The sequence below is a fragment of the Petaurus breviceps genome, unplaced genomic scaffold (genome assembly GCF_028583685.1).
Source record: "Petaurus breviceps papuanus isolate PSGF00001 unplaced genomic scaffold, PetGlider_PUasm1.0 186, whole genome shotgun sequence".
In the NCBI taxonomy this organism is placed as follows: Eukaryota; Metazoa; Chordata; class Mammalia; order Diprotodontia; family Petauridae; genus Petaurus; species Petaurus breviceps.
The window spans coordinates 54,692,238-54,719,458 of NW_027185798.1; the positions used below are offsets into that span (position 1 = coordinate 54,692,238).

General features: G+C 38.7%; 1 protein-coding gene across 1 annotated transcript in view; it reads right to left on the reverse strand.

Moving 5' to 3' along the window:
• Positions 1-5,457, reverse strand: part of LOC138162200 (alpha-amylase 1B-like) — a 20,873-nt gene extending 15,416 nt beyond the window's left edge. The window contains exons 1-3 of the mRNA XM_069089245.1: positions 5,259-5,457; positions 4,092-4,238; positions 674-871 (exon numbers count right to left, since the gene is read on the reverse strand). Of these exons, the coding sequence (XP_068945346.1) occupies positions 674-871; positions 4,092-4,238; positions 5,259-5,426 (513 nt within the window). The 5' untranslated portion in view covers positions 5,427-5,457. The remainder of the gene's footprint in view (positions 1-673; positions 872-4,091; positions 4,239-5,258) is intronic.
• Positions 5,458-27,221: the final 21,764 nt, after the last annotated feature.

The window sequence follows — 27,221 nt, forward strand, 5'->3', positions numbered from 1 at the left end:
TATATATATATATATATATATATATATATATATATATATATATATATCATTGGGGAAGGATAGAGGGTGCAAAAACACTAAAAACAGGAGATACCAGGACAGATTTTCTGTAATAGATAGTACTTGAGGTAAATCTAGAAGGCAGCTAGGAACCCACAATGTGGAATTAAGAGAAAGAGAATTCCAGACAAAGGCAAGTGTTTGGAAAGAAAATGTCATGTACAAGTTTCAGCAACCAGGTCAATATGGCTGGAACATAGAGTGGGTGAGGGCAAGGAACATGTAACAGTTTGGAATGATAGGCTGGAGCCAAATGGGAAAGAACTTTAAATACCAAAAGAAAGGTTTGTATTTGATCCCAGAGGCAATATGGAGCCACTGAGGCATCTTAGGCAAGTGAGTGACATGGCCAGACCTGTGAGTTAGAAATATCACTTTGGCAGCTGCATGGAATATGGATTAAACAGTGGAGAGACAGGAAGCAGGGGACCAAATAAGAGATTGTTGCAACAGTCCAGGACAGGGGGACACTGATATGCATGGACACAAACCATCTAGGCAGCAAATGGTAGGAACATGGGACTGTTTGAGTCAACTAGGAAAGTCAGGCTGGGGAGAAAACTTGAGTTCAGATAAAGTATAAACGGCTAGTTAATAACCACTAAAATTTTACCTGAGAAGCATCATTGTAGTTTTCAATTCCCCCACTGCTGGTTGTACATTTACCATCATTAAAATCCCAGGCAGAGTATGGAACAGCAGGAAAGTCTCTTGTTCCAGGATTGAAGTAACTTCCACAGGTGCTACTTGTTCCGGCACTCACACCGCTTCCAGACATGTGATTTGCTACAACATCCACATAAATGTTCACCTGCAAAAGCAAAGTTAATGATTGAGATTGGCAGATAAGGCCTCACTGAAAGGACTTGAACTCAGCTTCTGAGTCCACATTCTGTCCTGTTTCTAACTCAGGATGCTACTTCTCCCCATCATTTAATGAATTATAGAAAATGTCAATGAAGTGAGACATCTCTTTCAATTAGTTTATAAATCTGTCTTCCTTGATGTTTTATAATTAAGCCATGAAACTGTCTTTGGTCTCTGGACTTCAAATAAATCAGGCTGGGCCTGAAAATCAGTGGTCATTAGTTCCATATAAATTGGGGGAACTATTGGAGAGTTAAGTAAACAGAGACAATAGGAGGATATACACAATGATTATAATGTTACAAACAAAAAGGGACTGAAACAAAGCTAGATGCTGATTCATTGTAGTGACTAATATTAAGTTGGGAAGGGTACTACAGGTACAGGATGTTGCCTGTGCTATCACACAGGGCCATTGTGTCAGATAGTTTTGCTTTGCTATTTTTTATTTTATTATAACAAGGGAAGGGAGGACTCACTGAAGGGGGAAAGTGTCACCCTCTCCCCACATTCTTACTCACCCATTAGGATAACAAGCTACATTTATATTAAGCATTACAGTTTAAAAAGTCCATTTTCATGAATTGTCTCATTTGAGCCTTTTAAACCACCTATAAAGGAGGGAGGGCAAATAGTATTATCCTTATTTTACAGACAAGGAAACTAAATTCTAGGGAGGATAAGTGATCTGTCCAAGGTCATCTAATTATTAGAAAGCAGAGTCAGGGCTCAAAAACAAATCTTCTGATTGCAAGTCCAGCATTCTTCCCATCAAACCATATTGTCTCTCATAAAAGATCCACATATGAACAACAGAAGAATAAAGCAAACAGGAGATATAAAACAAAATAAAACTAGTAAAAAAAATGTAAAAAGCTAATAATTACATAAGACATATTATGTTCCAGTCATTGTGCTAAGCACTTTACTATTGTTCTCTCATTAGATCCTCACAACAAACCTGGGAGGTAGGTGTTATTATTAGTTCCATTTTATAGGTGAGGAAACTGAGGAAGACAGTGGGTTAGTGACTTGCCCAGGGCCACACAGCTAGGAATTGTCTGAGGCCATATTTTAATTCATCTCTTCTTGACTCCAGGTCCAGCTCTTTGAGCCACTACGTGTAAGGAGATGGAAGATCCTAATAAATTCTTGAAAATATTCCTGTGGCGCAAATCCAATATTTGCAGTACCCACAATCATGATAAAGACTATGACTATAAATATCACATGACATTCTATCACAAAATATACCAGATTCTCCAAGTATAGGACAGAACTGAAACATTTATTTAGACACCAAAAATTGAATCCCAAAACCAGTAAGCTGATTCCATCATAGTACCAAAGATATTCAGAAGCCATAATAATGCTGAGAGCTACAGCATCCTTCAGCCTTTCCACAAACCAATACAAGATCAATATCTACTCACGTGCCTATCTGACTCCGTACCAGAGCACCCTCTGTCCCCCACCATCTCACTAGCTCTCACTACCAGCTTCCTGTGGGCTCTGCTTCCCTTTAGCAAATTCTTCCCACCACAGGATCCATGTGACTATATTTAGCCTATTAGAGGGCAGAGTTTATCTTCAAAGCAGTGAATCTTCCTATGGACTCTCCTCTACCCTTCAGCTAATTCTCTCCATCATAGGCTCCATGTGATTACATTCAGCCTATAAGGGGGCATTTACTTTCAAAGCAGGGAAGGTCTTCAAACTCCGCCCTAGGTCTATTAAGGGGCAGGGAAGATCTTCAAATTCCCATTCCCATTGCAACCCCTGATTCCTTTTAGACGCTGGAGTCTTGGACATTAAGTCAGGCAATGAACATAACTTAATATATTCTTCTTCCTTCTACCTGTAATAGAACAAATACCCCTCCCTGCATGGCACACTTTAAGGCAAGGCACTGGAAGTACAAAGACAAATCAAACAATTCTAACTTCAAGGAGCTAATATTCACCTTTTCTCAAATGTACTACCTCTCCCCCAGAACTATTTCCCAAGAGAACAGATTAAACATATTTTGTTTCTCTTTCATAAGAATATATTTATAGGCACATACAACCAAATAATCTGTGGTGAGTGAACTCATTGGTCAATGGAATTAAACCAATTGCTTCATTAAATCAGTTTGGCTAAACAGACTAAATTATGTGTGCTGTAGACATGTGGGCTGTTGTGTGTTTTCTGCCCATTTGAGAGTACCCCTTTAAGAAGCATCTTTAAAACATTATTACAGTCCATTAAGCTACCTATCAACAGATTGCTTAAAAGAATAAAAGGTTTTGAAGTGGAAAGATTTATGATGGCATGACCACTTTGTCATCTGATCTATATATGAAATGTAGTTTGATCATCAGAGGTTAGATTATGAATTCTGGTGAACAATACGTCATTTTACATAATGGCATAATGCATTCATTAGTGTATTACATAGACTGTAAAAATAGTGAATTAAAATTCAAGGAATGATGAGCAATATCTTAGCTGGGAACAGGAGTGAACTTTGAAATTATATATTTTTTCCTAGTTTAACAAGCTTTTTTTCCTCAGAAAAGCACAGATCAACTGTACTACCATCAAGTTTCTTTGGTTTACATTCCTCTGGTCCATTAATGAATTGAAAAGATGATTTAGAAAAGACTAATTTTAAATAGCTACTACTTGGGAACTAGAGAGTATAAACTTGTGTGTTTATGTGTATGTGTTTTAAGTGGGTGGAAGAGTTACAGGACAGAGACAAGAGTTGTATAGGACAAAGACACATAGATAGATGTAGGTCCAATGTGTTCTATGGGAATAAATCTCCAATAGCATGAGATAACAGAGGTATCAGTGTGAGCACAATTTAGATGAAGGCTGCATGCATGAGGCAGGGAAAGTTAACAATGTAATCTCCTGAACCTTCCAACAGAGGTTCTTAATCTTTAATGTATCATTGATCCCTTAAACAGTATGGGGAAACACATATACCCCTTCTCTGAATGACATTTTAAACAACCAAAGGAAATTCTAACCTTCACTTAGAGTTTAGTGAAAACAAAATGTAATTTTATGACATCTAAGTTCATGGACCCTCTGGAATTTAGCCACAGACCTCTTGGGGATTTGCGGACCCCAGAAGAAGAACCCTTGACTTAAACTGCTTGTTATCTACTTACTCCAACATCATTGCATCTCTTCACCATGTTCCTGAATTCATCTTCACCTCCAGACCGTGTGCATATCTTGTAGCTAACTGGTTGATATCTTTCCCACCAAGGTCTTGAAGGGCTATTGATCACCACATTCTCATTTGGAGGTGAGACCTACATTATGGGACACAATGAGTTTTAATATTTTGTTAAAGATTTAAACTAGAAGTCAGTGCATTACTTTGGTAGAACCCCTTATTTGCACAGCATCATAACTGTTCTTAAAGGTCATTTCACATACATTTACTTGTAGAATCAGATTTAGAGCTGGGGGAACAGAAAGGTTATCCTGCCCAACCACCTACAGATGAAGAAACTGAGACACAAAGCTTTAAAGTGACTTGGTAAAGGTTACAAAGCTAGTAAGTGGCAGAATCAGGATTTGAACTCAGATCTTTCAATTCCATGTCTGGTGCTTTCAAAGCTCCTAGGTGACATAGTGGATAGAGCACTGGACCCAAAGTCAGGAAGACTCATCTCCCTGAGTTCAAATATGGCCTCAGACCCTTACTAGCTATATTACCCTGGGCAACTCATTTCACTTTGTTTGCCTCAGTTTCTCATCTGTAAAATAAGCTGGAGAAGGAAATGGCAAAGCACTTTAGTATTATTGACAAACAAGACAAAACAAAACATAAAAACCACAAATGGGTTCAGGAAGTGTCAGACACGACTGAGCAACAATGAGGAGTGATTTTGCCTCTGTACTATACTGCTTAAGATAGGAATTAATGAAAATAGCTAGCATTTACATAGCACCTGAAAGTTTGCAAATCCCTTCACAAATATTAACTCATTTGATTCTTACAGAAACCCTGGTAGACAGGTAATAACAAAAGCTGCTATTATTATCCCAATTCTACAGATGAGGAAACTGAGGTAGATGGAGGTTAAAGAATTGCCCATAGTCAGAAACCTAGTGTTTGAGGCTGGAATTAAACTCAGGTCTTCCTAATTCCAGGTCCCAGACTCTCTACACTGCACTACCTAGTTCTTACTACTAGAGGCATCCCTTGAGATCATCTAGTCCAACCTTTTCAATTTATCCTCTTTTCTTTGTAGATACAGGCATAAATTAAAATTATTTATTGTGCCTAGAATATTTAAATCAAATAAATTTTGAAGTGCACATACCTGAACTCCCCCAAAGCCATTTGGAGCTAGGTAACGTTCACATTCGAGAGCAATGTCATCCCAGCGCCATTCAAATAAGTGGACAATAGATGTCTGACCTTTCTGGGTATGGGGATCATACTGTGCCCAACAGACTTCAATGGCTGCAAGCAGCAGCAAGAGCCTCATTTTGCTTTGAATTTGTTTGCCCTCTTTTCAGTAATCATTTATGCTCCTATAAGAAACAAATTAGCAAATATTAATTTGAATGGATGGCTATTTAGAGCACAGACTTATTTTTATTCTGAAAAATACTAGAAGCTGTGTAAAATTCAACAGATAAAAATAGTCCATAAAATTTCACAGTATCATAACCACAGATAACCTTTAAGGATTTAGTGTTTTTCATAAGCAGAGAACATTAGACATAACAAGCACTTATCAAGAAGTGTCAAGATATTAGGAGACAAACTGTTTTGCAGAGTTAAGGCCCAGCAAGAAAGCTGTGCCTGAGCTTGGTATAAGAACAATCCTTTGCACTCACCTTCTGGAAATGGTGGTCCCTGAGCCAGGCAAGCACCAACTAATCCAAACATGAAGGCCTGCTTTTTGTCACTACACAACTGTAATAGTAATGTAATTTAAAGATCCCCCTGTATTGGCTTGGTTTTTGGTTTGATTGTGTTAAAACCCAGAGCTTGTGAATTCCACTTGTGGGATGGACTTGTTGACGTGAAAAGAGAGGGCTGAACTGGGAGAAGCTGGTGACGTTAATTTGGAGAGACACAAGAGAGAGGCAGAAGAACTTTCTGGAAGCAGCACCTTTGGAGGCAGAGAGAGACTGAGAGGATTGCTAAGGGCCACTTTGAATTGGTCAGGACTTTTGAGAGCTGCCACCCAGAGCTGCCAAGAACTGAGGAGACTTGGCTGTAATGATGGTACTTTGTCTGTCTGTTTTGATGTTGTTTTGCCTGATTTGTCCACTGGTGAAAGACAGTCCTGTTGTTGCAGAAGTCTGAGAACCTTGCTGTTGGTTCAGAGCTACTGAGACTGTTCTGCAGACAGAGAGTGAATTCTGTCCACTGGTGAAGGACAGTGCTGTTGTTGCAGAAACGTTGGAACCTTTCTGTTGGTTCAGAAGACCTAAAGAAGGATTTTCTTGTTGTATGTTTACAGAAATCCTGGAAGAGGGTTTTGCTAATGTTCTCAGGGGTCCTAGGACTGTTCTGCAGACAGAGAATGAATTAATGAAGACACTGACAATGTATCTTGTGGCCTTGCTAAGCTTTGTCTCCCCAGGAACAAAGATTGCTGAAAACTTGCCTTATGTCAAGATGAAGAAAAGACCTCCGTTTGGGTATTAAATGCTGTACTTAAGCTTGTTGTAACTCTGGGGTAGATTCAATTGTGATCCGAGGGTGGGGAACTTTTGACCTTTTTGTGCTCTGTGATTGAACAAATGAATGTATTTTACTTATAATTGGAAACTAATCTCCATTTGAGAACAGGGGCTTTGTGATGGACTAAATGAAGGTACAGCCTAGGAGTGGAGTAGTATTTAGAAGAGGGACTTTGTAATTGATTAAATGAAGGTAATGTCCAGGGGTGTGGTCGTACTTGGAGATTATTGAATCATACTTAGTAAATGCTGTATTTTGAATAATGTCATATTTTGATCATCTTGGTTCTTAATTTTTCACTTAATAAAATGGAGAGGACCTATGCTTGTATTTTGAACCTTGGGAAGTTGCCTTTGCTTGACATTGCATTACAACAACTTGCCTCAAAGTTACTGTTATGCCTTGCTGTTGCTGCCCACTTTTGCTACACTATGCTGTTTGAGTCTTTGTCTAGAAGCAAGCATGTAAATCAAGGTTCAGCCACACTAAAGTGGTTCCCACACTAGGGTTAGGGTCCCAGCACATGTGAATAATCTGTCTCCTTGCTTGCAAACTCCTTCCCTCACTTTGAAATTAAACCTCTATTTGAATCTTGAATCTCCTGTGTCTAGTCTGCTCTTTTGGACTCCAGCCTCCCACAGGTTAGAGTCCTGTTCAGTCCAGTTGACATTGAATGGCATCAGGAGTGAGACTGGACACAGAACTGCACCATTGGACTCTCTGTTACGGGTGGGAATGGACTAGGCACCACTGGAGATCTATTTCTGTGCAGTCTGACTCCTTCCTTATCTGGTGAGTCCTCTACCCTTTTCCCTGCTCCAATCTCAAGCTGCTATCTTGGTTGATGGTCCTCATCATTCTTTGTGAAAATAATATCATGGCTCCTCTGGTGACCTGGTTCATATCAGATCACTCTGGTATCATTGCATAAACTACACCCCTCTGTTAACTGGTCTCTCTGTGTGCCTCTGCTGTTTTGTTTTGTTTTTTTTAACTGCCCACTTCTGTAATATTGTAATTTCTTGCCTCTAGTCCCTCTGCCTGTCTGTCTTTTTTTTTAAACTGCACACCTCTGTAAAATTGAAACTGCACACCTCTATAACTGTGTGCCTCTGTACACATTGAGATTGCATTCTTTCTTTTGTTTGTACCTGTCTTGTTGTTTTGTCTGTATTTCTGTCTGTAAAATGTCTGTGTTGAGTCAAATGTCTGTGTAGATTCTGTTACCTTTTAAGATTTAAAATGCCTTCAGCCAGGAAGACTTCTAAGGGTTCATTAGAACACTAGGAAAGTAATGAACTTTCTTAATTGAAGCAACTTTCCCAGTAAACAGGATTAACTTCCACTTTAGACTTTCCTCAGAAGAATAGGTAATAAGAAAAAAAGTCAGATAACCAAAGTTTGTAGAACTGCTAAAAACATCTTAGCATACTTTAAAGGTTTAAAGACATCATTTTTAAGATTGCAGGGGAGAACTCCTGGGACCTTGGGGGTAATTCAGGAACTCACTTTCTTCTGAAATATCCTCCTAAGTGTTTTTTTTGTCCTAACACTCTGTGGAATTTATTTTGAGGAAAAATAAGGATTACATTTTATAAAAGTTTTAAAAGTAATAGCAAGATTAATAGCTTCATTGTTCCCATTCAATGAAGGAAGACAGCTAGTTTGAAAGTAATACTAGAGGGAAGAAAGAAAAAAAATAGGTAAATCGTTCCTCAGTTCATAGACTTTCTTCCTCTCCTTATTAACCCTTCTCATCTCAGATCAGATTCCCAAATACAGATGTTTTTTAAAAATGCTGGGAAAAAAGTGAATTACATTCTGGTTGCAGAAATTTTATTAGCTCTGCAACTTTAGGCAAATTATCATATCTCTGTTTGTCCCCGTTTCCTAATCTGTAAAGATAAAAATAAAAATGGTACCCACTTTCATGGTTGTTGTGAAGATCAAAATAATATAATGATTGTAAAGTGATTATCACAGTGACTGGCATATACTAAGTTCTACAATATATTTATTTAATTGAATGTAATTGTTCCATATCTGATAACTCTAAAGTGGTTTTAAAATGCCAAAGGTAATAAGATGAATGATTTTTAATTGATAGTTAGGAAATGCAATTGGTGTCATCTAAAGTTTTGTTTCATGTTTTAAATATATGATATTGTTACTGTTATTGTTGTATTCCTAAATTCTCTTATATTGTGAAATTTTATAGACCATTGTAACAGAAATGCTGTTAGATGAAAGAACTTTTTAATCTGGATGCTGTTACACATGAACTGGGCGATTAAAAGGCAGTGTTAAAAACAGATATTTTAACACTGTTGAATATTTAATAAGACATTTTCATGAAGGAGATGATAATAATATATAATAGAAAAATTTTATTAGAAGATATTTGCTATTTTGAAAGTGTATAAGATGGTTTAAAATGTAGTTTTGACATATTAATGATGAGTCAACTATAAGGTATTCTCTTCATGTCTGAAGTCTCAGAATATGGGTAGCATTAATTTATAAGTGAAGGATAAATGAAATGTTAACTGGTAGGAAAAGTTGTGGTTAGTGAAATTTTGCTATTTAAGCTAAAAAATTCTGAGAATGTAATTATTTTATTTTTATTTTGAGTTTTGATGACTGAATTGTCATGAAGCCAATAGTAGAAAATGGCATGTGCTGTAATCTGGGAACTCCTAAAGGTCTGTGCCTGGGAAAAGTTTTGGGGATGACCTCAGGTATATCCTAGGTAGGATCTTCCTGACTATACCACCCCATTGTGCTATTTCCTTTTTGAAAAGGAAAACTCCCATCTGGTGAATCCTGAGTATTGCTTTTAAGATCTTGTGACTATGTGATTGACTACCAAATATGACTCATCCCTGGAATCAAACAGGGAATTTTCCCTCTGTTATGATACATGACATAGTTATAACAATTTACTTCTTTTTCCTTTTATAGTGTATTTCTATAATCAAGTTTGGTAAGTACAGTACTAAATCTATTAAATAATAGTTTGATACTGGAACATTTCTGAGTTAGTATAATAGAATGCAGGTATGAACATCTTACAATTTTAACAAGTAGTTGTGCCCAATTATAATTTAGTGATATCATTCTCCTAAGGGGGAAATGATGAAACAAAGTAATAAGACAAAGATATAATGAAAAATTTTCTAAATAAATTGAATAGTAAATTTTGAGAAAGTAATAGGATCATATGATTGGCTACCAAGTTTATCTATCATGAAAATTCAATCTTGGAGTATCTTTTAGTAATAAATTCTCAAAATTAGATTAGGATTTTACACATAAATTGTATAGATAATGGAAAGAAAGTGAAATTATTTTCCCATTAGTAAAGTATATGTCTGATAATTGTAAAGGGAAAAGCAGCTCATATTATGTTTGAACCTTAATGAATTTTAAAAATATTATGTGTGGTGCCAGATTTGGTTAGGATAGAAACTGCAAATGGAATATAAACTGAAATTATCAGAAATTTCAAAATTTAAGAACTAACTTTAATTGATTATACTAAATTATATTATGTCAGAATTTTCTAGGAATCTCTACTTTTAGAACCAGGTAACTAGAGACCCTTTTATAGCTGTCTGGGGAATAAGCACTTTGTCCAAGAAAAGATATCTAGGGACCAAGTAACTATATGACACATCTGGTACTCAGAATGTTCTGGTTAAAAGGACATTAAGAAGAGATTAAGGGCAGCTAAGTGGTGCACTGAAAAGAGTCAGGTCCTTGAGTTAGGAGTACCTGAGCTCAAAACTGGCCTAAGACACTGGACACTTATTAGCTGTGTGGGCTTCAGTGAGTATAATCGTTATGGGATTTGAAAGTCTTCCACGCCCCTTGAACTTGATGACATAGCAGGAAGGGATGGAGCAAGAGGAAGCAGAAGCCAAGCTAGAATGCATGCGGTGACTGGAAGTGTGGCAGCAGCAGCAGCAGTGATGGCAGTGGCAGCAGCGGTGGCAGTGGTGAGAACTCCTTTTTTCTTTGGAGCCAGCCAGAATTTCTGCTAAGGACTCCTGCTGAGAACAGCCAGGGATGGCAACTGCGGGGGCGGGGGCTGGAGCTGCTGGGAGCAAGTTGCGTGGATACTGATCAGTTGCCATGAGTGAGGAGAGGAGGATCTTTGCCTGAGGTAGCCTGTTCAGTTTTGAAGACTTGAGAATGTGTGTGTTTACTACATTAACTATGTGTGCCAACTTCATAATTACTGTGATGGCTTTGATTTTCTGGTTTTGGGACTCAGTTTTCTAGTATTTGAATAAATGTTGTAGCTTTGTCCCCCATGTAGAGAGCCTGGTGTATTTTGTGATTAATAACCATATCAGCATATTTATAATTACCACAGGCATTGTGAATATTGCATTGTTGATACATTGAGTCATTTAACCCCAATTGTCTTGCATTCCCCTTTCAAAAAAAAAAGATTAGTAGAATTAAATCTCTCTTCTCAAAACTAGTCCATTGTGAGCCCTCTAAGTAGTTTGATCTGTACCTAAAAATGTAGTTATGCAATTATGGGAATTACAAGGAAACTTTATTGCATTTATCTGAACCTAGCCCAGAATGGCTGGGAAATTGAACCATCTCTATGTGCTGTTTGTAGATCCTTAACCAAGGACCCCTATGTTATGGTGAACAGAAACTCATATCCAAAAATTGACACATTGAGTTTTATCATAAATATCAACTCATATGTTTTCTAAGGGCATTTTGACTGAGAAGTCACACTTAAGGATGTAGAAGGCCAATGTGACCCTTAAGGCCTTAATTTTCCTCTTTAATATTTTTCATTTTTCACAGTTTCTTATAAACCACAATAAGCTTTTTTTTGAAACAGTTAAGCTACTGTCTCTTTAGATAGAATAGAAAAGAAGGGACATTCAAAGTTATTTTAAGTCCAAACCCCCTCAGTTTCTAGATAAAGAAATCAAGGCCCATACAGGTTAAATGACTGCCCCAGGTCATGCCTGCATTAAGGGGCAGAGCCTGCACCAGGATATAAACCATCTTCTCACTCTAATCAACTGACCCTCTCATTTTTAACTGTCATGGATCTTTTCATATTGGAGTGTCACCCTCTAATGTATCCTTAAGTAAGGAAGATAAAGGTGGTCCAGCTGGATGATCTGATCGTTTCTGATGAGGAAAGTAAGATGCTAGAGGTTGAGTGACTTTCCCAAGATCACAGAGTCAAAAAGTGGCAGAGCCAGGATTCACACATACTTCCTCTGACCTCAACTCCAGCACAATTTCAACCATAACGTTCTCTCTTAATAAAAGGGAAAAGGGAACTCTTTTAAAAGAAATGAAGGGAAAATTGAGTAGAGGGAGAAAGAATTCCATCTAAGGGGAGTGAGAGTAGGATGCCAAAAATAAGGATCAGCACCCCTGAAGAATTTGAAATTGCATTCTAACAAAACGACAATGATGCTGATGATAACTGTCAGTTATATAGTCCCTTAAGACTTGTGAAATACTTTATATGTTATTTCATTTGATCCTCAAAAGTCTGTGAGGCAAGTGCTTTTATTATTGTCACTTTACAGATTAGAAAAAATCAGTCTGGTAGGAGCTAAACAACTGGCCCAGAATTACACAGTAAATGTCTGAGAAAGTTGTCAAACTCAGCTCTTCTTGTCTCTAGACCTGCAAGCTCTGGAGGCAGATAGATGCTAAAGCATTTCACATCTAGTTATATATTACAAAATATGCATAACATATTCAGGCTTGGTGGCATATACCAGTAACCCCTACCACATGGAAGTTTGCAGATAGGGGATTGTTTGAGTTTCAGGGTTCTGAGCTGCCATAAGACTAACACCAATCCAGTGTCTGCTCCAGGTCCAGACACCAATATGGTGAGTGCTAAGGAGGAGAGGATCACCAGACTGTCTAAACAGAGCCAAACAGATCCCTTCCCTTCTGCCTTAATTATGACATTTCCCTACATAGCTTTAAAAAAATCCATTTCATTATGGTCATAGAGTTTGAGTTGAAAGACATTCTAGTGCAACCCATTCATTTTAAATATGAGGAAACTAAGACCAACAGAGATTAAGTGATTTGTCCACAGTCACACAGAGGCAGGATATGAAGGCTAGTCTTCAGGGTTCTAAGTCTAGCATATTCTCCATTCTGCCAAACTACACCTTTTCAATTCAGCAAATATTAATTTTATTTTTAGCTCTTACTACTTGATAGGCACTCTGCTAGATGCTCAGCGTATGAAGACCAAAATTCAAACATGACCTGTCCTCAAAGGGCTTATCTTCTAATTATGTGATCAATCCACCCATCAACAAATTATTTATTAAGTACCTGCTTATATGGCAGGCACTATGGTAGGCATTGCGAGACAAAATAAAATGGAAAATGGCCCCTGTCCCTATGGAGCTTTCAATCTAATCACAGGAAACAACATGCGTATCCTACTTATAATAATGGGTACTCTACTTCATACGAAGTTTATAATACTTCATATACATAGTGCTATTAAAGTTTGAAAAATATTTGATGCAGAGCCAAGATGGTGGAGTAAAGGCAGGGACTCATCTGAGCTCTCCCTAACCCCTCAAAATACCTTTAAATAATAACTAAAAAATTCCTAAGCAGAAGAACCCTCAAAAATCCAGAGTGAAACAATTTTCTGGTCCAAGGAAACTTAGAAGGTTAGCAGGAAAGGTCTGACACATCTGGGTAAGAGTGGAACATAGGCAACATCAGCACAGCCCTAGCAAACCAGAAACAGGCCTAGGAGTGATTGAATCAGTGGCAGCCGTGGCAGTTTGTAGGCCTCACAGCTTACAGATGCCAAAGACACCTTAGGAGTTCGGCAGAAAAGGTATCTCACACTTGGATGAGAGTGGAGCACAGTCCAGCACAGCCCCTGTCCCCAGAAAGCGAGTAGCAGGCCTCAGGATGACTGAATCAGTGATAGGAATGGTGGTTTCCAGACCTTTTAGCCCACAGACCATAAGGGAGTCAAGGTCAGAAGGAGATTGCAGGGCTCTCCTTGCTAGCACTGAGGCAGAACTCTGTTACTTTGCCCATACTCAGATCCAGGTGACAGTCCTGGGGGTGTCCCCCAGTGCAAGGAGGAGCCCTAGCACACTAGAGCTTGCAGCCACAGTGCAGTGGGAACCCTCTTCAGTTTCATAGTGATTACAACAGAAAAGCTGAACCTATACCAGAGTGATTCACCACGTGCAATGGTATAAATACTTGATTCCTTGCACAGAATCTGACAATAAGGTCAGAGGCACCACAGGCATGACCAGGGACAATAGGAACTGGAGCAGGCAGTTCTGCTTTTACTCCTAGACTTGAGCATGAATACTTAGCTGTCAACAAGCCTGAAACCAATTTAAAAAACACATAAGTGTATCAAATTTTATACACAAAAGCAACTTATTTCAAGAGAAAAGCGTCTGCACAGACTGGACATGTAAACAACTTGAACTACTTGCCCTACTTCACCTTCTTCAAAGCAAGGGATCCATCCCATCGGCAGACTCACCTGCTAATTCATGAGACAACAGCCTGCAGTTGCTGATGACCCAAGGTGTCTTGCACGACTCTTTAATAGGGACTGCCAAAGGCCAAACAAACATTTCCCTCCTGCTCCCTCCACCCACCCAAAATAATCCCTTTCCTTCCTCCATCTCTTCAAGGACTAGTAACCTAAAACAATAACCTGAGGTCAGCAGAGTCAGATGGCTGGCAAGCAAAACTTTCAGAATGAATGTATACAAGCTAAATAAATATAAGGTTATTTGGAGAGGCAGAGACAGACAGAGAGGAGAGAGACAGAAAGAAGACACAGAGAGACAGAGACAGAGTGACACAGAGAAAGAGAAAGGAAAGAAAGAATAAGAGAGAGGAGAGAGAAGACAAAAGAAAGACAGAAAGACAGACACAGAGACAAAGAAAGAGAACACTGATTAACCCCAATTTAGTGGGGGAGGGGGTTGAATATAGGAAGGGTAGTATGGCCACTGATTTATTTAAGAGATCTTTGAAAGACAAAGCCATTGAAAAGGTTCATAGAAGTAAACTCTATTTGTAACTTCCCAGAAATTTCTTGGTAAATAATTCCAGGAGAGAGCCCAGGACCCAGTAGACCATGGAAATCCTGAGACAGAGTGTGGGGGAATAGAGTTGCTGGCTAGATGACAAGTTTCATGTCCCCAGGACACAGGGGAAGCAAGTGACAAGGTAGGGACCAGGAAAGTATTCTGACCTAGGGCTGCTACTCCTGCATCCTGGAGAAAATATGGAAAGCTTCATTGGGCAGGTAACAACCTAAACATTGAAGACAAAGAAAGATTCTGAGAAGGGGAGACAAAGAGATAATTTTTTTCCAGGCCTAGGGAGATAGCTTGTGGGAGAAGAGAGAATTCTAAGTACAAGAACAGGTCATCTTCCCATACCCTCAACCCCTATTCTTAGATTTTCCTGTATCCCTTCAAATGCCATGGTTGATGAAAGTGAAAGGTGACCGAAGTGTTCAGAATGAGATGCTCCTATATATGGAAGTATGTGGAAAATGCTGAAACTTAACTTCAATAAGGGTCATACAAAAAAGAAAAGTAGAAATGGTCTGGACTTCACAGGAGACCATGGACAGGAAAAAAGGGTTAAGGTAGGCCTACACAACCTGCAGCCTATACCTTATGGTCCCGTGGCCACTTGCAGAACTCCAAAGTATTTGGGGCAGCCCACAAAAAGTGTGGAGGAAAACATCCTTTGTATGTAGAAGAAATCCTTTGGTGAGCTGCCAGCAGCCCACCATGGGCCCCAGGTTGTACAAGCCTGGGTTAAGGGCTCAAATATCTGGACATTCATACCTACAAGATGGGCAGCAAAGACAATAAACTACAGGCATTACTAAAGAGACCAAAATGAATGAAAAGTCTGATAAAGAGTTTCTGGGTAATTAATAATCAACTTATTTGTTAGGCTACCAATAATCAGTAAATTGACAGTCACTAGATTCTCTAGGGATTCAAAGACAGCTAATGCAGACATTCAATGCCTTAAATATTTTTTGAAAGAGAATGTCCTTGACAGGAGAAAAATCAACCCTGAGGGGTGAACAATTCATGAGAGGGTATTCATTTAAATGAGGGGGTGGGGTCTTCAATCCTTCCAACCCCCAGCAATCTGGACAAAGAAATCCATCTGTATCCAGAACACTGATTGGTTTTTCCTCCTGAGTTAGGTAATTCTAAACTCCAATGGAGGGGTGATAGGGCATAGGCTTAAAGCTCTAATACTGGAATTCACCTAGATTAAATCCTATTCACATTCTAAACAGAAATAAGGTCTCCTTATTGGGTTGGGTTGGGTTCCACCCAAGATGAAGGAGCAGTTTCCCTGAGGATTTGGGGAATCTCATCTATTAGCCTTGTCTGTTAGGGACTGGCTGACTGACCTACAGGGACTAGTCCCTGAATGAGGAAATGAAGAGAAAAAGCCTTAACCTTAATTTAATAATCAGTTATTAACATAATTTCTCTCAGAATTAAGGAAGTAAGCTTAATATGAAAGGCCAGTTCAAGTGAGGCAGTGGTACTGAGACGGAGTTTTCCTTCTATTTCCCTAACCTCCCTCACTATCACCCTCAGCTGGGTGGTGCAGTGGGTAGAGTGCAAGACCTGGAGTCAGGAAGATCTGAATCCAAATCCTACCTCAGAAATCTACTGACTGTGAGTCTCTATGCAGCTCCTTTAACCTCTACTGCCTCAGTTTCCTTATTAGTAAAATAAGGATAATAACAGCACTTATTTCCCTGGATTGTTGTGAATAACCAATGATATTTATACAGCACTTTGCAAACCTTGAAGTATTATCAGTGCTTATTATTACTAAACCTGCCATTCACCTTCTGTGGGCCTCAGTTTTCTCATTTATAAAATGAGGAGATTGACCTTCACATGATATTCAAGGCCTGTTTTATCTCTAAATCTATGATCATCTAAATTCAGAGGACAAGAAAGAACAGCCAAAAATAACACTTGGATACAAGGCTTGACAGGAAGTAGGTAGTGATGATATATAAACTTGAGTCTCTAAATATAGATACTATAGGACCAGAAGCAGATAGCATGAAAAAGGGCTAGCTGCCCACATACCCAGACCAATTTGCTTCATGTAGGGGTATGATAGTAAGTGATTAACAACCAGAATTTAAAAATGTGCACAAGACACATAGTTAAACTTAATTTGCATTAACATTTCCCCATCAGTTTCTAGTCTAAAAGACTATCAACAAAAAACCAATCAATCAGAGAGAGGATTCTGGGAAGATGGCAGAGTAGGTTAGAAAATTCCAAGCTCTCAAGATTTTCCCCCACAAAAGAGATAAAAGAGCACCTTGGGCCAAACAAATTGCTGGCAAAACTAAATAAGGATGGGGCACAACAGGGGTCTTCCTGGGACAATTTGAGAAGATAGGAAGAAAAATCCCAGGATGAGGTTTGGTCCTTGTGAAGAGTAAACACTTCCACATGAGGGTCCTGCTTTAATGACAAGTGGCAAACCACTTAAGCAGCAATCCCTGGGGTTACATATATAGTTGGTTTGAGAGGCTGCCTCAGCCCCAGCCACAGGAACTTTTACCCCCAAGATAGTGAGGGGAGTTGGACATCTAAGCAGGGGAAGATCCAGGGAACCTCTGCTGAAAAGGAATGCCAGACCCAGCTGTGCTGGGAAAAGCATCAGGGGAGATCACACAACCAGTGAGAGCAGAAGCAGTGGGGTAGAAGTCCTTGACTTTGGACACTTGCCAGAGGTGGATGTTTGATTCTGGCTCCAGGCTAGAGGTGAGAACTGAAGATCTGGGGCAAGAGGCACCATCTCCCATACCCCAGGGCTAGAGGTGCTTAAAAAAATTATGCAATTACTACAAAAAATGCACAGGCAAAGGTGAAAGAATCCAACCACAGAAAGCTGTTATGAGAATAGAGAAAATCAGGGTTCATCTTCAGAGGAGGATATTGAAGTAAAGAAATCCCCTTCTACACCAAAGAGTAATGTCAAATGGTCATCTGTCCAAAAAGAATTCATAGAAGATCTTAAAAGAGACTTTACAAATCAAATCATAGAGGGGGCAGCTAGGTGGCACAGTGAATAGAGCACTGGCCCTGGAGTCAGGAGAGCCTGAGTTAAAATCCAGCCTCAGACACTTAGCACAAAAACTAACCGTGTGACCTCGGGCAAGTCACTTAACCCCAATTGCCCTCAAGAAAGCAAAAAAAAAAAAAACAAAACATAGAGATAGAGGAAAATAGAGAGAGAGAGAGAGAGAGAGAGAGAGAGAGAGAGAGAGAATAATCCAAGAAAAGCAACCAATTAGAAAAGGAGGTCCAGAATCTTAAGGAAGAAAATGACTCCTTGCAAATTAAAACTGGGCCAAGACAGAGTCAGTGAAATCATAAGATATCAAGTAATAATTAAACAAAATATGAATAATGAAAAAATAGAAGGGAAAGTGAAACATCTTTTAAGAAAAACAGATATGGAGAAAAAAATCAAGAAGAGAAAACATAAACAGGATCATGCTACCTGAAAGCAGTGATCAAAAAAAAATATTGATACAATGCCCATAAATAATTAAAGACAATTGTCTTGAAGCATTAGAACAAGGGAGGTGGAGACTAGAAATAGAAAAAATCCATCCACTACTTAAAAGACATCCTATGAGGAAACCCCATAGGAATAGTGTATTCAAATTCTGAACTCCCCAACTCAAGGATAAAATATTAAAAGCAACAAGAATAAAACAATTTAAATATGATAATGCCACATTAAGAATCATACAAGACCTAGCAGCAGAGACATTAAAGGACCTCAGGTCTTGGAACACTATATATTGAAGAGAAAAAGAACTAGGGCTCCAGTTGAAAATATCATACCCAGCAAAGCATAATCCTGAATTTAAAAAAATCACTTGTTTGAATAGTTGCTGTCATTTTAGAGCTACCTTTGAAGGCAGACCATTCGATTTTTTGGACACTTGTAATTCTTAGGCAATTTTTCTTTCAAATTCACCACCCTTTAACATCTACTTATTGGTCCTACTCTGTTTTCTAGTACAAAGCAAAATAATCTGGTATGAGTCATAAAAGTTTCTTGTTGTTCAGTCACATCCAACTCTTCAGAATGATCCCATATGAGGTTTTCTTGGTAAAGAGTGGTTTTCCATTTCCTTCTCCAGCTCATTTTACAGATGAGGAAATTGAGGTAAACAAGGTTAAGTTGCTTGCCCAGGGTCACACAGTTAGCAAATATCTGAGACAATATTTGAATTCAGAAGGATGATTCTTCCTGATTTCAGGTACTCTATCTACTGTTCTAACTAACTGTTCCAACAGAGGTGGAGAATCTAAAAGCTCTTTGGAGAATATAACTAATTGGGACATCTAGTTTAAATACCTATATACACACATGCATACATATACATATGTATAAGCACATGTGTATGTATGTGTTTATATATTTCAGGTTTCACAAATTTTAAAATGATAAAGGAATATCACAAATTAAAACTGATGGGGGAAAATCTGTTTTACTGTTGTTTAGTACTCCATTCTAATTTGAGAACAGATGTTTATTCTTTTATGTATCAGACGTAACAATTCCAAGAGTCATTACAAGCAAGCTTCATATTCTAAGCACGTGAAGATATCTGACTAGAATTTCTTTAAGTTACTAACTAGGAAGCAAGATAAATGTCATTCCTTGTGTTGATAATCAGGTGAAGGTAAACCTTATCAGTTGATAAATATTAAACGTTGCTAGAATCAACTCTAACCACTTCTGTATGATTTTTAAATTTTGAATATGATCATTTCCACTTTGGAAATATTCAGATGTTACAAATCAGAGCTTGATTTATTTGTTTTGTTGATTGGTATTTTTAAAATGATGGAGAAAAATGTTAATAAAGCAGAGTAAACATAAATGTTTCATTTGTACTTTTAGGCCCAAACTGGTTGTTAAACAATAATCATCATAGCACTGCATATGTGTCACACATACATATATATTGTATAATTATAATATTATTTCATTATTTTGTGTAGCTGCAATACTCAATACCATTGAATTTTCCAAGGTAATTTGTCAATTACTAGGTCACTGTGAGCAAAACAAAACTTATCACCACTTATCTCACTACTTTATTTCCCATTATCTGGCAATACAAAACCCAAATCAAACTCCTGACTTGAAATATTTTTTCCCCATTTTCTCAATACTATCCATCCCCTAAGTTTCAAATTAACACCTATTTCTTTGTGAAAATTTGTATCACCTACATGAGGGCATAATAGTATTATTTGTATTTAAATACTTAATAATTTATAGCTGTATTCTATACCTCTATGCACACAAATATATACACATATGTAGATGTGTATAAGAAGATGCACACATATAAATATACATATATAATAATAAATAAAAATAATACATCTGTGACATATATGTGTATGTGTATAAATGAGAGACACACATTCGTCTCCCCTATTTCACTATGTAGAAAACAGCTAGTGTGGAAATTCTCTCCACAGTGGCAATTTTCTTTTTTCTTTTTTTTTTTTAATTTCCTGTTTTTTGCTTTTTGGAAGGGGGAAAGGCAGGGCATTTGGAGTTAAGTCACTTGCCCAAGGTCACATGGCTAGTAAGTGTTAAGTGTCTGAAGCCAGATTTGAACTCAGGTCCTTCTCACTCCAGGGCCAGTTCTTTATTTACTGTGCCACCTAGCCATCTGTAATGTAATGCCAAAAGAAAGGCAACTTCCCAAGGTTCAGAATACCAGCATAGGTGCTCTCCATTTTATTCAGTAACAAACCCAGAACAGAGAAGATCAAAACATGACATCATTCCAAATACAGCATTTACTAAGTGTGATTAAGTAATCTCCAAGTACTACCCCACCCCAGGACCTTCCAATCATTCAATCAATTACAAAGTCTCTGTTCTAAATACTTCTCCACCCCTAGACTATACCTTCATTTGGTCCACCACAAAACCCCTCTTCTCAAATGGAGATTAGTTTCCAAACATAGGTAAAGTACCTTCATTTGTCAATCACAGAGCACAATAAGGTCAAAAGTTCCCCACCCCTGGATCACAATTGAATCTACCCCAGAGTTACATCAAGTTTAAACACAGCACTTAATACCCAAATGGAGGTCTTTTCTTCATCTTGACACGAGGCAAGTTCTCAGCAATCTTAGTTCCTGGGGAGACAAGGCTTAGCAAGGCCATAAGATACATTGCCAGTCCCTTCATGAATTCATCCTCTGTCTGTAGAACAGTCCTAGAACCCCTGAACACATTAGCAAAGCCCTTTCCCAGGATTTCTGTAAACACACAACAAGAAAATCCTTCTTCAGGGCTTCTGAACCAACAGAAAGGCTCCCAGACCCCTGCAACAACAGCACTGTCCTTCACCAGTGGACAGTATTCATTCTGTCTGCAGGACAGTCTCCAGACCCCTGCAACAACAGCACTGTCCCTCACCAGTGGACAGTATTCACTCTCTGTCTGCAGGACAGTCTCAGGGCTTCTTAGCGAACAGCCAGGTTCCAGGACTTCTTCAACAAAAGGACTGTCTTTCACCAGTGGACAAATCTGGCAAAACAACATCAAAACAGACAGACAAAGTACCAGCAAAACAGCCATGTCTCCTCAGTCCTTGGCAGCTCAGGGGGCAAGTCTTAAAAGTCCAGGGCAATTCAAAGCGGCCACCAGCAATTCTCTTAGTCTCTCTCTCTCTCCACGAGGTGCTGCTTCCAAAAAGATCTTCCACCTCTCTCTTGTCTCTCCAAATCTACATCACCAGCTCCTCCCAGTTCAGGACTTTCCTTTCACATCAACAAGCCCATCCCACAGGTGGGATTAACAAACTCTGGGTTTCAACACAATCAATTTGAAAACCAAGCCAATACAGGGGAATCTTTAATTGCCATTACTATCACAGGGAATAAACAAGGGAAAAATAGCATAGAGAAAAAACATAGTTATCAATGGAATGAACCCACCTATAAAGTGGAAGTGGGTAGTAGAATGAATTAAAAACCACGATCCTACAATGTTGTTTACAAGAAACACATTAGTTTCCAGTGTTTTGTTCCAGTGTAAAGCCTGATCACTGCCCTCCTGGTCTGAACTCTGTAAGTTCCTGACCTGGGTTTAGGTCTTCATTACATGAGTTTTGTCTTGCGCCTGGTGGACTGAGCCACAATCCACCAGCTGGAAAGCACTACTGATTTAGGGTGATAGAAGTACAGCTTCCCTTAATCTGGTTTTCCTGCCCTGGCTATTTCACTGCTGATTTCAGAGTGAACTACAAGGTGGGGCTGAAATGCTGCTCCACTTTTGGCATCACATATCAGAAGATATCAACACAACTATTGTTGATATCTGAATTTGTTCCTCACTTGGTATATATGCTGAGTGCTCCTAGGGCGCTTCTCACCCTAGAATGACGCCCTTAGACAAAAATCCCCTCCTCAGTATCTTCTAGATTTGTGACCTAGAACTGAGTCATAAGTAACTGACCTGCCAGTTGTGTCCTCTTATGAGTTTGGCTGGGATGTCTTCTTGCTTTTGGGAGTGGCTTCAGTCCTCTTTCAGTTCTTGGGCGATAGAATGCTGCATGGCTCTGGCCAGATCTATTCTCTAGTGTCCTCAGACCTCTTCATCTTCCTTTGATGACCTAGACTGGAAAAATAACTAATTTTTTTTCTTGGATTTCCTATCCATATTTGATATGGTGTGGTTTTAGATCTTTATGGAAGAAGTGTGTGGGAGAATTCTGCTATCAAGAAGTTAAAAAGATTGAGGATTGAAGAAAAATCATCCTGTTTTCTAATAAAAAGACCTCTTGGGGCTTTAGAAAAAAATTCTCAACCAAATGATGAAGTCAGAAGCCAGATTACAGAGGGTTTTGGAAGTAAGAAAAGAAGTGGAGACCCTGAATGTAGAAGGGCTTTTCAAGGCATCCAAGGGTAAGAGAAATATAGTATGATAACTACTAACTGCTGGCCATGGTAGGGTCCATTTTGAATGATATTTTTGTCACTTTCAGGTTTTTTTGGTATGTTTTGTTTTTATATTATTTACATTTAGAGATTATTCCCACTTGGTGAGAGATTTTTTTGTAACTAAACAAAACAGTTAAGTAAAACTAATAATACAATGAGTAACCTTGTCTGAAAGTGAGGGCAACATTTAACATTTGGAGCACCCTTAGCTATCTATTTAAAAAAAAACATTAACAGAAAAAAATTTTCTCTCCCACCCATCCCAACTCACTGAAAAAAAGAAAAAAAAATTTCTCATAACAAATATTCAGTCAAGCAAAGAAAATTCCCTCAGTGGCTGTATATATGATAGACTCTTGAGAGAGGTTTTTGAGGATGAGGAATGTCATATTGTAAGAGGAGCCAGTAGGTAGGAGGAGACTGATAAGAGGGAAAGTGGGGATGATGGTGGTCGAAGTTTGCTGCAGAAGGTAAGAGGTGATGGAGTAGAAGGTTTGTCCTTGACAAGCAGAAAGACCAAATCATCCTCAGAGACTACAGTGGAAGAAATAATAGGGGGATGATATCAGTAATGTTAGATGAAGAGGAGAGGGGCAGGAAAAGAGGCAATGCTGGTGAACGGCCTCAGTTATTTTCAGTGAACTATGAGGCAAATTCTTCTGCTAATAATGAGGAGGAGAGGTTTCTTAGGGTGACATGGGAAGCAGGAAGAAAGAGACAATTTGAAACACGTTCTGGTGAGTGAGACAGTGAACTAGAACTTCCTTAATGTAGACAGCCCAGTTAAGATGAACTAGCCTGCATTTTTAATAGATCCAGTCAACCTAGCTTCATAATTTTCTCTAGTTCCATTCAGTAGCACATGAGTGGGAGAGGAGGATGCTATGAAATGATTCTTGTTTATGATAATCACCACTATAGATAGGCCACACCTATCTGCCCAAAGTCAGGTCTTCTAAGTAATGGGTAGTTTTCACAGCTTTTCTTCCCCTTCTGACCCTAACGAATCTTTATAAATGCCAAAGTTGTTTTTTTGTTTTTGTATGGGTATGTATATCAAGCAAATTAAACTAAAGATCTTAACATAAAATGGCAAATTTCACCTCATAAGCATCACTAAAAGTTGGTAAGGTTAGACCTTTGACTGGAATATGGCCTTGAAAGTTTATACCTCTTCAAAAGAAGCAGGAATGGTGGGGTGTTATGGAGTGAAGATGTGTATTAGAAAAAGAAGATAAAAGAGAAAATCTAGGAGACAGAGTGAAGACACATGATTGATCAGCAGATACAGAAAGAAGCAATATTGTCATCAGAGTATATTAAACAGCACTTAGCATGGAAATAAAAGGGAAGTTCAGGATACAGCTTAAGCACCTAACAGTAACTGGTGCCAGCAGTGATGGGGAATGTTCATTGTCCAGACATCTATCAGAGTTCTTGGTAATAAAGGCAGATCAGCTAATCAATTATTTATTTGACAATAACAATTTCATCTCTCAAAAGGCAGAAGTGACAAAAAGTGATATTTTATGCTGGGTCTGCTTTTCCCCAACAGGAGGCACTTAGTTGCTTAGGCTGAAATTATGAAAACTTTAGGGAAAATCAATCATGCTGTCTTAGAGTCTTTGTAATAGAGGAAAGGAAAACTGGGCTGAGTATGAAATATACCTTTGAATTGGGAGAATAGATTTCTAAGGGCTCAGAGAAAGGAAAGGAATCTTGCCTATATACACACAGAGTATATATGCATACATGTGTGTATACATACATATACATATGTGCACACACATATAATATATACACATATGATATACTCGTGATACTTATGTGTACATATATTGGGGACACACCCACTTCCCTTGAGTAGATTCTTTTAAATCTGTTTGCTAACCATTCACTAGTAACTCCTGTGTATGTGTATGTATTGATGTCTGTATACATTCATATACATATATATTTACAATTTATCACTTGATTATATATAGTCCTCTGCTTTGTATATGTAATGATGTGATGATGATAATAGTAGCTCCCATTGATTGTATACATGCAGAAGCAAGGGAGGTGATCAAGCACAGTAGAAGGTGGTTAGCTTTGGAATAAAGAACAGTTCAAGTACTTCCTCTGATAAAATTCAGCTACCTGACCATGGCAAATGATGACTTATCAGGTCCCTAGTCAACTTTCTCTAAGACAAAAATTGCCACTGTATGGGATGGTGTGATAGTAATGTCAATTAAAGATTCCCCTGTATTGGCTTGGTTTTCAAATTGATTGTGTTAAAACCAAGAGTTTGTTAATCCCACCTGTGGGATGGACTTGTTGATGTGAAAAGAAAGTCCTGAACTGGGAGGAGCTGGTGATGTAGATTGGGAGAGACAAGAGAGAGGCGGAAGATCTTTTTGGAAGCAGCACCTCGTGGAGAGAGAGAGAGACTAAGAGAATTGCTGGTGGCCGCTTTGAATTGCCCTGGACTTTTAAGACTTGCCCCCTGAGCTGCCAAGGACTGAGGAGACATGGCTGTTTTGCTGGTACTTTGTCTGTCTGTTTTGATGTTGTTTTGCCAGATTTGTCCACTGGTGAAAGACAGTCCTTTTGTTGAAGAAGTCCTGGAACCTGGCTGTTCGCTAAGAAGCCCTGAGACTGTCCTGCAGACAGAGAGTGAATACTGTCCACTGGTGAAGGACAGTGCTGTTGTTGCAGGGGTCTGGGAACCTTTCTGTTGGTTCAGAAGCCCTGAAGAAGGATTTTCTTGTTGTATGTTTACAGAAATCCTGGGAGAGGGCTTTGCTAATGTGTTCAGGGGTTCTAGGACTGTTCTACAGACAGAGGATGAATTCATGAAGGGACTGGCAATGTATCTTATGGCCTTGCTAAGCCTTGTCTCCCCAGGAACTAAGATTGCTGAGAACTTGCCTCGTGTCAAGATGAAGAAAAGACCTCCATTTGGGTATTAAGTGCTGTGTTTAAACTTGATGTAACTCTGGGGTAGATTCAATTGTGATCCAGGGGTGGGGAACTTTTGACCTTATGTTTGGAAACTAATCTCCATTTGAGAAGAGGGGCTTTGTGGTGGACTTAATTAAAGTATAGCCTAGGGGTGGAGAAGTATTTAGAACAGAGACTTTGTAATTGATTGAATGATTGGAAGGTCCTGGGGTGGGGTAGTACTTGGAGATTATTTAATCACACTTAGTAAATGCTGTATTTTGAATGATGTCATGTTTTGATCTTCTCTGTTCTTGGTTTGTCACTGAATAAAATAGAGAGCACCTATGCTGGTATTTTGAACCTGGGAAGTTGCCTTCTTTTGGCATTACATTACATTCCTCCCCTCCTTACTCCCCATCCTTTCCCTCTTCATAAGTGTTTTACTTCTGACCACTGCCTTCCCCTAATACCTTCCCTTTTATCAGTCCCTGCTCTTTCTATTATCTTATTCCTTTTAACTTCTTTATAGGGTAAGATCGATCTTTATATACAACTGACTGTGTATGGTATTACCTCTTTGAAACAATTTTGATGAGAGTGAGGTTTAATCTTTGCCTGCCACTCCCCTCTACCACCTTCCCTTCCATAAAAATAGCTCTTTCATACCTCTTTTATGTGGGATAATTTACCCCACTCCATCTCTCCCCCTGCCTTCTTCCAGTGCAAATTTTTCTTACCCATGTATTTTGTTTATTTGGGGGTATCATCCCATCAAAACCACCTTATATCCACACCCTCTGTCTACTATATTCCTTCTAATTGCCCCTATAGTCATAAAGTTGTTGAGTTACCAATATCATTAATTTAACCTTATTGGATATCTTGCTTTCTCTTGTTTCTTTTTTACTTTTTTATGGTTCCCTTAATTTTTGTATTTGGAGGTCAAATTTTTTACTCAGTTCTAGTCTTTTAATTAGAAATGTTTGAAAGCCTTCTATTTTTTTTTTGAGGGTCATATGTTGACCCTCAAATACTGGACCACCCAAAACCACGATTGAAAAAGAAAGAAAAGAAAAAGGAAAAAAAATGCTTGAACATCTTTCAAGAAATTACCAAATAAAACTGCCTTGATATAGTATAACCAGTGTGGAAAATAGAAATTGAAAGAATCCACCAATCACTGCTTGAAAGAGATCAAAATGAAAAATTTAAGTTGAAGAGCAGGTTGTGGGGGAGGAGGTGGCAAGGGAGGACACAGGGAGCGAGAGTCTCTCATCTGTGTCTGCTCTAGAAGGGGTTGATCATGATTTCTGAGCCTTGGTCCAGGACATACAAGGAAGCACATGCTAAGATGAGGTTACAGGGGTACAGGTTGAGGAAAACACCTGGGGTGGCCAGAGTTACACATCCAGCAGAGGTGGGGGCTGGTATTCTCCTTGGATCCGCAGTACCACTTCCTTTTGGGAACTGAAGCTTAGTGATAAGTTCCATCCCACATATTTCTTATGAAACATTCTTGTAGTTAAAGTCTTTGTGCTAAAGAATCCTTTCATGGCCTCTCTAAC